Source organism: Camellia sinensis, chromosome 8, assembly GCF_055761805.1.
Source record: "Camellia sinensis isolate YWXY chromosome 8, ASM5576180v1, whole genome shotgun sequence".
NCBI lineage: Eukaryota > Viridiplantae > Streptophyta > Magnoliopsida > Ericales > Theaceae > Camellia > Camellia sinensis.
In genome coordinates, this window is record NC_138968.1 from 66,933,029 (window position 1) to 66,945,630 (window position 12,602).

General features: G+C 34.1%; 1 protein-coding gene across 1 annotated transcript; it reads left to right on the forward strand.

Moving 5' to 3' along the window:
* Nucleotides 1–5,970: 5,970 nt before the first annotated feature.
* Nucleotides 5,971–7,145, forward strand: LOC145797811 (uncharacterized). Its single transcript, XM_082885236.1, has 2 exons — nt 5,971–6,019; nt 6,544–7,145. Exons 1-2 carry the CDS (start codon nt 5,971–5,973, stop codon nt 7,143–7,145), a joined length of 651 nt encoding a protein of 216 aa, XP_082741362.1.
* Nucleotides 7,146–12,602: the final 5,457 nt, after the last annotated feature.

Here is a 12,602-nt window from a genome sequence, read left to right on the forward strand (position 1 = left end):
CCGAAAACAAATGGGGCCTTAAGGTGTTTGTTTATGGTGTTTGTTTGCTTTTTTTTTTTTTTTTTTTTTTTTTTTTTTTTTTTTGGTTTTGTGTTCTAGTTGGTTCCTCATCAACTGTGTGGTGTGTTAACAAATGATAGGATATGCATTTTGATGCCAACTTTGTTGGGTGGTGTGTTAACAAATGATAGGATATGCATTTTGATGCCAACTTTGTTGGGATGATCTTGCTCAATGGCATGCATTTGCGTTCCTCTCTCTTTATTGATGATTCTGTTCTTGTACTTTGTACTTTCATTATCATTAATAAAGGGTTATAATCAATTTTTTTCTCATAACATAAATAAATAAATAAAAGAAGAGGGTAAGATTAAGGGGTCCTCAATATAGTTTTGTTAACATTACAAAATCTATGAAGGAGATCTTACTACTACAGAAGAATTTTTCATTTGGTCCACAATACGTAACAATTTGATCATGATAGCTTTTGAATTGACAATCTATTTTTAAAAAAATAAAAAAATTTAATTAATTTTTTTAACTTCTATATACAAGTATTGTGCTTCTTTTTTTTTTTTCTTTTTTTTTGAACTCGTGATATATTAAAATCAAGCAATAGCCTCAAATACATCAAGAGATAGGAGTGTAAAAATAGCCCGCGGCCCGGGATGGACCCAACCCATTTGGGCCCGAGCCTAATCCTGGGCCTGAGCCATCATTTTGAAGCCCGGCTCGGCCCATGGGCCCGGCCCCCTGTCCTGGCCCATCGGCCCACTTAAGACCCACTCAAGGTCCGGTCCGAGGCCCAGCCCAGCCCAGCCCGCCCGAGGCTTAGTGTATTTTTTAGTGAAAAATAATAAAATTTTGGTAGAAAAAATTAAAAAAAAAAAAACTAGTCATGCCCGCCCAAGGCCCGAATACCCCTGGTCCTAGGGCTAGGCCTGGGCTTAATTTTTTGGCCCATGGGACGGCACGGCCCGGTCCAATCCTGTCCGAATTTTGGCAAGAACCCGCAAGGCCTGACATGGGCGGGGCCGAGCCGGGCTGAGCTAGATTTATACCCCTATCCAAAGACAGTAAAGCAGAGCATAAGGAGGACTACCAACCCAACTTACAAGAAGAGTTTGCTTAGCAAAAGCATTAGTTATCCAGTTAGCTACTTCATTGCTGATTCTCCTCGTCCAGACAAAGTCCTAACTCCCAGTAGAGGAGGGACGTTGGGGCGAAAGGGGTCACGTGCCCCCCTTAACTTTTCAAATTTTTTTTTTTTTAGGAGGGGTGGGTTTGGTCTTACTTACAATGCTCGTGCTACACAGCCCTCCCAAATGCATTCCAAACACACTGACACCACATACACCCACGGGTTTTTTTTTTTTTTTTGGTGTATGAATCTCAATCCCAACCAAACACTGATACACAATTTTTTTTTTTTTTTGTGAGTGCACACAACTTCAATTACGACAAGGTTAAAACCCTAAAATCCTAAAAATGTAGGAAATTCTTTATTTTTTTATTTATTCACAGTATTTGTTAAGTATCTTCATGTTTTCTTTGTCTCCCTTTGTTGCTTTGCAATTTACCGACTCACGATTCACCAAATTAGGATCAAACAACACAAATTTGGGACCACACTACAACCTTCTTCATTGTTTATAGGTAACTTTATTTATTTATTTTTACTTTTAAATAAAAATTATGAGTATTAATTTACAGTTACTTGTTAAGTTTTGATTTATAAAGTTTGTTTATTTGTTATTATTTATGTTAAAATAAAAGATTTTGATATGCTAAAATTATGAATCTTAATTGGTGGTGATTTATATTAAAATTAGAGATTTTGGTTTGTTGTTGTTTGTGCTAAAATTAGGGATTTGATTTGTGCTAAAATTAAAAATATTAATTTGCATTTATTAATAGTTAAATTAGAAATTTTGATTTGTTATAATTTGTGATAAAATTAGAAATTTTGATTTGTTGTGATTTGTGCTAAATTTAAATTTTTCGATTTGTATTGAAATTGAAGATTTTGATTTGTGGAGGTTTGTGATTTTGATTATGAATTTTTATTAGTCGCCAAAAGTCCGTTTTTAGTCGCCGAAAGTCGAAATTTTACTTTCCCCGATAAAATTTTTTAGTCGCCACATTTGTCGCGTATACGTGGTCGCCGGAGGTATTGGCGACTAAAACTTTTTTAGTCGCCAAAATACAGGTCTTTAGCGACCAAAGTTTTAGTCGCCAATAGTGTTTTACACTTTTGAAAATCATACATTTACCGACTAATAATTTAGTCGCTAAAACTCACTTAATCGCTGACTAAACCGTTTAGTCGCCAAAGGTGTTTCCGTCGAAAAAAAAAAATTCTCACTTTTTTGCTTTTTCTAAGTTTTGAACCGCCAACCATCTCACATTCCAAACCTTTAGCAACACACTCCCTCCACTATGCCACTATAACATCACAAGAATATATATGCAATATATATTATTTATATAGTATATTGACCGGTATTAATACAAAACAATATATATATATAATTATTTTTATTCAATATAATTTATGTAAAAAATAAATTATTTGTTAAAAAAAAATTAGGCCACTTTTGGCGACTAAATTAAATTTTTAGTCGCCAATTCTATAATTTTCGGCTACTAATTATTTTTTAGTCGCTAAAAAATTAAGATCCGCCTAAAAATAAAGCAATTTTGGCGACTAAACCTGTTTTTAGTCGCCAAAAAGGTCCCCTTTTGGCTACTAAACTGAGTTTTAGTCGGCAATTGACTGTTTTTAGCTACTAATTTTTTTTTGCAGCCAAAAAGCTTCACTTTCAGCAACCAAACTGTTTTTAGTCCGCAAAACACCTATAATCGGCGACTAAACTGTTTTTTAGTCGCCAAAACCAGCACTTTTGGCTACTAAATTATTTTAGTCACCAAAAATCGTGACTTTTGGCTACTAAACAACCTCTAGTCGCTAAAACCCCTATATTCGGCGACTAAACTTCCTTTTAGTCCCTAAAACCCTTATATTTGGCGACTAAACTCTTTTAATCGGCAAAAGTGATCAATTTTGGCGACAATTCTATTTTAGTCGCCAATTCTACTACTTTCAGCGACGAAAAATGCAATTTTAGTCGCGAAATCTGATTTTTGTTGTAGTGATCTCTTCCTCGAGAATAAAATGATAATTATTCTTCCATAACCCAAAGTCGCATAGAAATTAATTTAGTAGACCTTCCTACAGATCCAGAACTACGGCCTCGGATTATGAATTATAATGCTAATGATCGAGACCAAATTCATAAGGCATATCTACAAAAAGGTCATTGTCAATCTCGTGATCATAATTTTCCACAAAAATCATTTGAATGAAAATTTTGGCGATTTAATCGGACTTAGTTTAATGAATTTCCTAATTGGTTGGAGTATAGCGTAGTAAAAAATGCAACATTTTGTTTATGAATATTATTTTTTAATGTTTAATATTAGTTCGAAAAATTATTATTATGTTATTATTATTGTTTCACGAAGAAAAAATTTAAAATTATAATTAATAGATATCCCCATATTAAATTTTTAACTCCGCCACTGCCAACTCCTATGTCATGACATCCAACTCACATCTCATAAAATAGCCAAACTGTTCCAAGGGGGAACTTCCCCTTTTTTGTTTTTTTGAAACAAGAAAAAGGATGGGTACTTTGCCTCTTGATCCACATAATGTGGGTGTTTAAAAAGTTATTATTTTAGTATGTTAATTTAATTTTTATTTATTTAGTAGGTTAAAATTTTTATATTTAAAAAGATAATTATATTTTTTTTAATTAGATCTGATATTTATAAAAAAAAATAAAATAATTATGAATTTAATATAATATTTTATCTTATTAACTATTTTAACTTCTTTTACCTTTTTATAAATTTTACCCTAAAAAAAGTAAAAATTTTACTTCCAAAACAGGCTCAATGTCTGCTAGTGTCTAGGATTAACTTATTTCTTCCATTAATTATGGCTTTTTATCTTTTGTTTTTTATTTAAAAAATAAAAATAAAAATAAAGAAAAGAAAGTTTGAGCTTTCACGTCAAATTGTACGGATTGTGCCCATTTTCATTTTGAGGTGGGTGATGTTGGAGCAATTATTGTTGGACACCATACGCATTGACGTGGCAATATTATAACTAGACACTGGTGTTATTTACTTTTAAGTATATTTTTGTGATATTGTTGTCACTGACATTAAAATGTTATTTGGCAAGTTGATTTGTAGTTAAAATAGTTATAAAAAGTAAAATAGATTATTTTAATTATAACAAATAAAATATCACATCTAATTTATAATTATTACACTTTTTTTTTCATTAAAAAAATTAAAAAAGTCAAAAAATTCTTCCCAAACTAAACTTTTTAATCCAAACTAAAATAGTTTAAAAAATCAAAAAGTCAAAAAAGTCAACCCACTTCCTAAACGGAGGCTAAATAATTTTCGTAATTGAGATAAATAATTTGTAATTTTCAATACACCTTTTCTTTCTTCCAGTTTCTTTGTCCAAATAATATTGCGATGGAAATTCTGTAATTAAAAAACACTTGATGAGTTCTTTATTATAAAATAATAGGTTTGAATTCAATATTTAGGGGTTGTTTGGGATGACCTAAATAAGTGTATTTTTTGTCTTTTTACGAAAAGATGTGTAGAAAAGTAGAGAGGTGATATAATAAAAAAAAGATAAAAAGATAAAAAAATTAATTATTTAGGGGATGCCAAACCACCCCTTAATTTACATGTATTTATATTTTTTGTTTATCTAGTATTATCAAAAATAATGATAAAGTTGGGAGAATTTTTAAGGAGTCGATTTACATAATATATTTTTCTTTCTTTCTTTGTGGTCTGTTATTAAACTGGGACAATGAAATGCTTTAATATGGTGATCGCTTTCACTATGCTTTAAAGATGAGTGTTTAACGATTTTCTTTACGATGTTGAAAAAAAGCAAAAACAAAAGTAGATAGTTTAGACAATAACATTTCATGCTAAAATTTTTAAGATAGTTAGATTAAGGTTTGAAATAGAAGAATTTGAGCACTAGGTATAATACACATGTACATAATGCACAAAACTGAAAGGGTGATACAGTGCACGAAAATCCTATAATAAAGTGTGGTTTGAGTGGGTAATACGTTTGCAACTTTATTTTATTTTTGCAGAGACTGTTTTTGTGAACTCAGACTAATACAACCAGAAATCAGGAGAATTTACTTTATAGTTCTGATAGAAGATGAGTAGAATAGTCTTTTTATTTAGGGAAAATTGCAATTTAGTTTATGTTTTCAAAAAACAAAAAAAAAATTCAAATCAGAGATTAACTTTACTAGCTTTAATAATTAAATGCATAATGAATTTGTAAATATTTTGTGAAGGTACTACTGATTTGCAATTTTTCCTATTTCTGAAGATGGAAAATGGTTGAGACCCTTAAAAGAGCTCTCCCAATTTGACCCACAATAACGTGGCATGATAGGTGTCAACTTTTAATTTGTCATATACTCAATTATATAAGGTCCGAGTACTTTGCTACATCATTATAGATAAATTTCCAAAACTAAATTGTGAGTTGCTAGCCTTTCCCTATTTAAGATATTGGATTGGAGAATAAATGTGAAAAGATTTACAAGAACACATAATATATGTGAAAATTCAAACTTGCGTGTCCATTTGTTAGAGCTATATTAATTGAAATCTCTACTTTACGGGCATATTATATGACTATATACTCAACTATTTCAATCAAAGGAAAAAAAACAAAAAATCTTATGTCAAAAGTGTGGTTAAATATAGTACATTTTGTTAACTTATTATTAGTGATATTTTTGTAGCCACTCTAGGGCTATGCTCAATGAATCAAACTTTGACATGACATTAATGTTTCTAAGTGGAAGACTGATGGGTGATGAGATAATGATAATGAAGTAGATGCACATTGTTGAGATGAAAATGACAGTGTTAATCATAAATCAAAATGGTAAATATGATATGATTTTGGTAATTTATCTACCTCTTATAATGCCATCAAATCAAGATTATTTTCAAGTATTTTAGTCTAATCATTATCATAGTTAGATTGAATAAGTTCGCCGTTATCTTAAACTTATTATAGCTTACTTTTTCATACAAAATTGAATGAATGGTTAGAATTGAAGGACATATTGTTTCAAAATATAATATTTAGATATTTAGATTTCCTTTTTGTAATGTTTACCCCGCCTAGGTCAAGGTGCAAGCACGAGAAATATATTGTTAGAAATTCAAAAATCAAGACTACCACATGTAACATAACATATTCAAAGTTCATATTGAAAGTGAGAGAATGTGGTTAGGTTTACACACGTTCTTAATTAGCTAAACATAGTAAATATTAAATTTTGTTAGCCTTGTTGATTGGATGAATTTGGACAAAGCTTGACCTCCAATCCAACTGGTGATCTATTGATAATCTTGAATTACTATTCCATTTAATTTTGAATTAAATTAATATACTGCTGGCAGCTCCTGCTCTGTGTCAAGAGTGCCCTGACCATCCTGTCTGGTCAGCCTCTTCTTCTGGGGTTCTAATTGTAGCAGATTTGTATAAGTTTGATGTGGATAATGCAGGTGCCACCTTGAGTATAACTAAACTGATATGGCTCAAGTATATCCCTCCTAAGGTACAGGTTTTTGGTTGGTTTGCTTGGGAAATGAGAGTGAAGACCAAGGAGTTTTTACAAAAACTAGATGTGATCAATCAAAGTGTCTCCACAGCTTGTGTGTTCTGTGGCAGTGGTAGTGAATCAATGAACCATGTACTAATTTGGTGTCCCTTTGTGTGGAAGATTTGGGCTAAAATGCTGAAATGGTGGGATGTCCAAGCTGTCATACCAGGTTTTGTGGAGAGTCTTCTTTTGTGGTGGGCAGGGGGGAAGTTAAAGAAGTTAGAAAGGAAGATTTGGGGAGTAATTCCATTGGTAGTGATGTGGTCAACATGGAAGTGCAAAAATGATTGTGTGTTTAGAGCAACCATCCCAAATTTGGAGGATCTCTCTGATTTAATCAAGTATAGGATTGCTTTTTGGGTACAATCACATCTTACAGATTTCCATTTTTCAGTGTAGGATTTTATTATTAATTTGAGGCAAATTAGAAAGTGCTTGGGTGGGTCTATGGTAGATATGTGAATGCTACTGTATGAGCTGGTGTTGTGCTGTAGTTCTACGACTATGTTAGCTTTGGGTGAAGATCTGCATTTCTGTGTTGAATTACTGAATGTTCTGTTTGTGGTGATGGTTGTTGTGTGAATGCTGTGTTCTTGGTGAAGGCTATGCTCTTGGACTGTGCCAGTTTTGTCTGAATGCTCTGCAGTTTTAGTTTTTGGAGTTTTGGGGTGAAATGTTGTATTTGTGTCTCTGCTGCAAATCTTCTTTTGATGTTTTTTTTTTTTTTTTTTTTTTTTTTGTCTGCTAGTCTTTTTTGTATGCTTCTTTCGATCTCTGGTCTGTTGGTTCCTTACCAACTAGCGCTTTGAGTTTTGTGTTAGGCCCAAACTCCTCTTTATTGATACATTATATAACACTTTGTATACTTCCATCAATAAAGATTTCATTTACAGATAAAAAAAAAAAAAAAAAAAAATCTATTCCATTTAAACCAAAAATGTGATGCCCCGGTTCTACACCATTGGTTGCAGTCAAGGGAGAGTCACTAATGAGTCCTATGATCAATAACCAATAAGATCCTAGATCGCCGGAGGAGTCAGATTAACCTCCCTTCTAAGTCCAGCTTTCTTAGGCAGGGCACTACCCTTTTGACAGATCTTAAAAGGTATTGACACAAGGTCTCATAAGCAACGATAAGGTTCATACATGTAAATATTAAAGTATAAGTGCATAACAACCACGAATATCCTTAATTTCAAAAGCTTGTTCTATTACATTACATCCCAAAAAAAGCTTAAATCTTCACACGAGTCTTACAAAATAACAAAAGGAAATTTCTAGCCTTCCTAAGATAGCCAAAAGTCTTTGAAGGTTTCCGGCTCGTCGTCTCCCACTATAAGTTCCGCTTCGTCACATGGCATGATACGCCGTGAGCTTTGAATGCCCAGTAAACACACACACACCCCACCCATTTTTCCCAGTCCAATACACAATCACAAATATAACCTCAAGTAATAAAGCACGATACTCAAATAAATAAATAAAGGGTTGAGTTAGATTGTTAGCAATTAGAAATCTCTTTTCATCCTCCCAACCACAAGAATCGGACACGGATTATTCGGTATGCCCCCTCTTTTGCTGCTTTGTTGCAGACCTAACCTCGGATGCCTACCAACGGTTATGTACTGTGTAGCGCCAACCGCAGGGCCTCAAAAGAGATGGTAAAATAGGGCCTTGCCCAAAATCCCTCCTTACACCAAACCACCTAGGGTCCGAATACAACCGCTCCGTTCAAGGGTTCTGAAAACCACTTACGCAAGACTTTAACTTCCAACTAGGGAACGCATCCCAACAAGCCATATATCATATATACTCATCTTTTCATTACTCGAGTGCTCGAAACCCAATACCCTCCCAATTAGGTTTCCCGTTGAATTAAATGTTTTAAATCAAGGTTAGTCCAACTTATAAGACAATAATATCCATATAAGCATGCATTCTTAAGATGAGAAAGGTAAATAACATAACCACAACACATATAATATCATGCCAAGATATGATCATAAGCTAATAAGCAATCTCATGAACTCAAGGGTATAAAACATCCACACATAATAAAATTTTCAGATTTAGTATCGCATAAAGATTAAAATGAAAGATCTATTTTAGATCATTCACCGGACTTGGTCTTCCTATGGTTCGTAGGGAATTTGATCTAGTTTCTAGAACATTTTTCGGAAATGGGATTGCTTTTCCAGATTCTAAGTTATTTAGAAAATATGACAGCGCTGTCCAGATTCTGTCCAGATCCGTCGACCGTTACAAAAAATTGATTTTCTTGCAAACCGCTTAATGTTTTTCGATGAAACCAATTTTAGTTGAAAGCTAACACCTTAAGGAAGGTTTTGAAATAAAATAGAGGTCCAGGATAATTTTTTACATTTTTCTAGAATTTCTGGAAGTGGGCTGCAAAAACAGATTTTAAGGTACTATGTCCAAAACAAGAAGTTTTATGAGGAAAGGGTTCCACCAAGGGAAAGTTTTTGTTTCTTTTGTGAAGAAAACATGCTAACTAACATATATTTAACTCAGAAAATTTGTTTGAAAGAGTGCCCTTGGAAAGTTGAGAGATTGGTATAAAAAAAGATAGTTTTGTGCCAAAATGGAGAAAATACAAGAGAGATGGAATCAATACTCAACCCTTAGCATTTTTAACATAAGGGCTCTTTAATAACAGATCTGAAAACATTGTTTAGAACCCTTAGAAACATGTACTGAAAAAAGGAAAATGAAAGAGAAGGTTGTGTTGTGGCTTACCTACTAAGCTTTGCACAAGAAAGCTCTCTTCTTTCTTCCTCTTCTTCTTCTAGACTTCTCTCTCTTGCTCTCCTCCCTCTCTCTAGCCGAATGTGTGTGTGTGGGTGTGGTGTTTGTGCTTTGCCAAGCTTGGGGAGGTTGGTATATATAGGCAAATTTTGATATAAAATGTCCTAAAAGTCCACTAGTTGGAAATGGATAGAAAGGTTAGGATTTGTTTGGAATTTTAAAGGGAATAGGGATGGTGTGGGAGGCTTACTCAAGGATTAGGCCATATTTAGTTAAAATGGAACTAGTTTTGGAGTTAGCTTCCTAGGTTTAGGGTACTAGGTTCTGTTTTTCTAGAATTTCATAATCATAGTTCTTGAAATTTGGCTCCTCTCTCTTCTTCCTAGGGTGGCTAGCCTTGGGGAGTGTGATGGAGTTATTATTTTATTTATTTTGGTCCTAGGCACAACCCTCAAGGTGTATATATATATATTGCATGATTGATGGTACTTCAAGGTACAAGTACTAGTTTGGGGCAAGTTTTGAATTTTAAAGAAAAGTGAGGGCTTGGAGTTAAATACATGTAACTTAGGTAGAATTAAATTAGGTTAGGGAACCTAATCCGGTTAGGGAAATTTCTATTTCGATAAAAATAAAAATAGTAGTGTTAACCGACAAGATTGAATTAATTCAAGTAACCGAGGGGCTTTAAGAAAATAATTCAAACATTAGGATTTTTAGAGAGAATACATTTTTCAGGGGCCTCACAAAAAATATGAAAGAAACTTAGTTATGTCCTAGTAATACAATATGGCGAAAATTAGGGATACATCCATCTACAAATTGAGTGGCTCTATTTTTACACACTTTTATTTTATATACACACATTTAATAATTAAATTTTATATTACAGTTTTACCACTGAATAAAATTACTAATATAAACATGAGTATACACATTCCACCTCAAATTTAAATTTTTTAAGTCCACATATTTGGAATTAAAAAACTCTCACTACACATCTATTAGAAGTGTAGCATTAAACATACTAAACCCTAGTTTTATTCTCCAATCCAACTAGTATTCTCCATTGATTTCAGTCTCTACTGATCTCCTAGTCTCTAATCTCTCAGTCTTCGTTGTTCATATCCACTGCCATTTACATCTCCATCACGATTTCGAGCCTCACTAATCTAAATCTAGATCATCATTCGTCATTCATATACATCATGCACGTGTAGAAATATGTGTAAATGTTTGTATATATGTTATCTAAAATATTTTGATTAGTTATTTTCTGTGGTGAATATTTGCCATGAATCTCTCTCTCTCTCTCTCTCTCTCTCTATATATATATATATATATATAGTTGATTGATGGAAAAGTAAAATTTTTAGGGTTTGTTGAAAAACTCGTTAAAAAACCTTCACGGTGAAATTGATAGTGAATTTTAAAGTTTTGGTACAATTTTCATTGTTCAAAGTCAACGCACATTGAAATTTCACTGTTTTAAAGCCCAAAAAAAAATTAAAATTTGTTATTTTTTATCTTTCAATTTGAATTTATTAGTCCTAAATTTAAAATTATAGATCTAATTTCATCAATTGGTCTTGAATTTTACATTGTTTAGTTCTCAAATAGAAATTTCATTGACTTTGGATAGTGAAATTTCATTGTGAAGTGTAATGAACAAAGTGAAAATTTATTTATTTTTTTTCTTTTAATTTTCATATTGTTTGATAGATTTTGATGAGATATTTTTAAAAATGTAAATTTTGTAAAAAATAGAGACGTAAATATGAATTTTGAAGTCGTTTAGAAACTATAAAGAATTTTATCCAAAATTGGCTCTATGTTATGCTGAAAGACCTCCAATAGTACTACTAAATTGTTTGTCCTTAATAACCTCAGCGTATCCAACTCCTTAAGAACCATTAGGCTGCCAATCAATTTTTAACTGAATTTCAGTTTATGTGGTGTAAACTAGCTTTTAATTGACTTTTCTCTCTTTCTGAAAACCTCTCTTTCTCTCTGTGAAAACCTCCTCCCCGGGCCTCATTTTGGGCCGGCCGGCCGCCGCCTTCGGCTATGGTGGTTGGCTGGCCCAGTTCTTTCTTGTGTTTGTTTGTTAATTTCCTTTAATAAACTTGATTTCCCCCATTATTTTCCCGCCTTGGTATGCTTTGTGGGCTGCTGCAGAGTCGTGGTGTGTTGTTATCATCAAGGAATGCCTGGATTAAGGGTCATTATAGAGGAGGAGGTTGGTTTGGACTGGCTTGAGGACGTCCAAATGTGGTTAGGATCTTCATTCGTGCGCTCTTTCGCGAGTCGGAGCTTGAGGGGTGAACTATGGTTCAGAATTATGTAGTAGTATCGATGCTTTGTTTGGGGTATCTTGGGTGTCGTTCTGCTTCGGCCATAGTTCTGTCTGGTGTTCATTCGAGCGCTCCTCTTCGAGTGGGAGTTTGAGGGGTGATCTTCGTCCAGATGTTTGGAGGTGTCTCAGCGGTTGATCGGTGTTTGGGTCGTCATCTTCCGAGTTTTGTAGCGGTTGTGTGAAGGGAGGAGTCGGCACAAAGGTGGACATTTCGGAGTAGTTGGCCAGCAAGGGGTTGGACAAGGGGGCGTGGGTGAGTTTGGGTTAACCAATGGAGGTGTGGCCTTGGTTGATTCCGGTGGTGTGGCCTTGGTCATTGGTCGTTGGCTATGGAGTTTTCCGGTGGGGTGGACAGCAACATTGTGTATGAGCTGTCTTGGCGTGGTGTATGAGCTGTGTTCAGGTGGGTGGTTGGCCTTGGGAGTGCAGCATCATAGGCGTGGGTGTAGGGAGTGTAGCAGCAGGTGTGTAACAGCATGGGAGTGTAGCAGTGTTGTCTGGAGTGTAGCAGTGTTGTAGCTGTGTAGCATGGGAGTGTAGCAGTGTAGCAGGTGTGTAGCAGCATGGGTGTGAAGCAGTGTAACAGCGTAGGTCTTGGGCTATTGAACTTGGGCAAATAAAATATTCAGCTTCATAGGCGTGGGTGGTTGGCCTTGGGAGTGCAACTTGGGTGTTAGAATAGTTTTTTTAGTTTGTTGTTTAGAGGTATTGCTAGAGCTGTTTGGGTTTTTTGG

Bases quoted from the DNA above. Each gene is read 5' to 3' on its own strand.
- LOC145797811 (XM_082885236.1), top strand. From the start codon at position 5,971: ATGCACATTGTTGAGATGAAAATGACAGTGTTAATCATAAATCAAAAT. The intron at 6,020-6,543 runs GTAAATATGATA...TACTGCTGGCAG, and splicing joins GTTAATCATAAATCAAAATG to CTCCTGCTCTGTGTCAAGAG.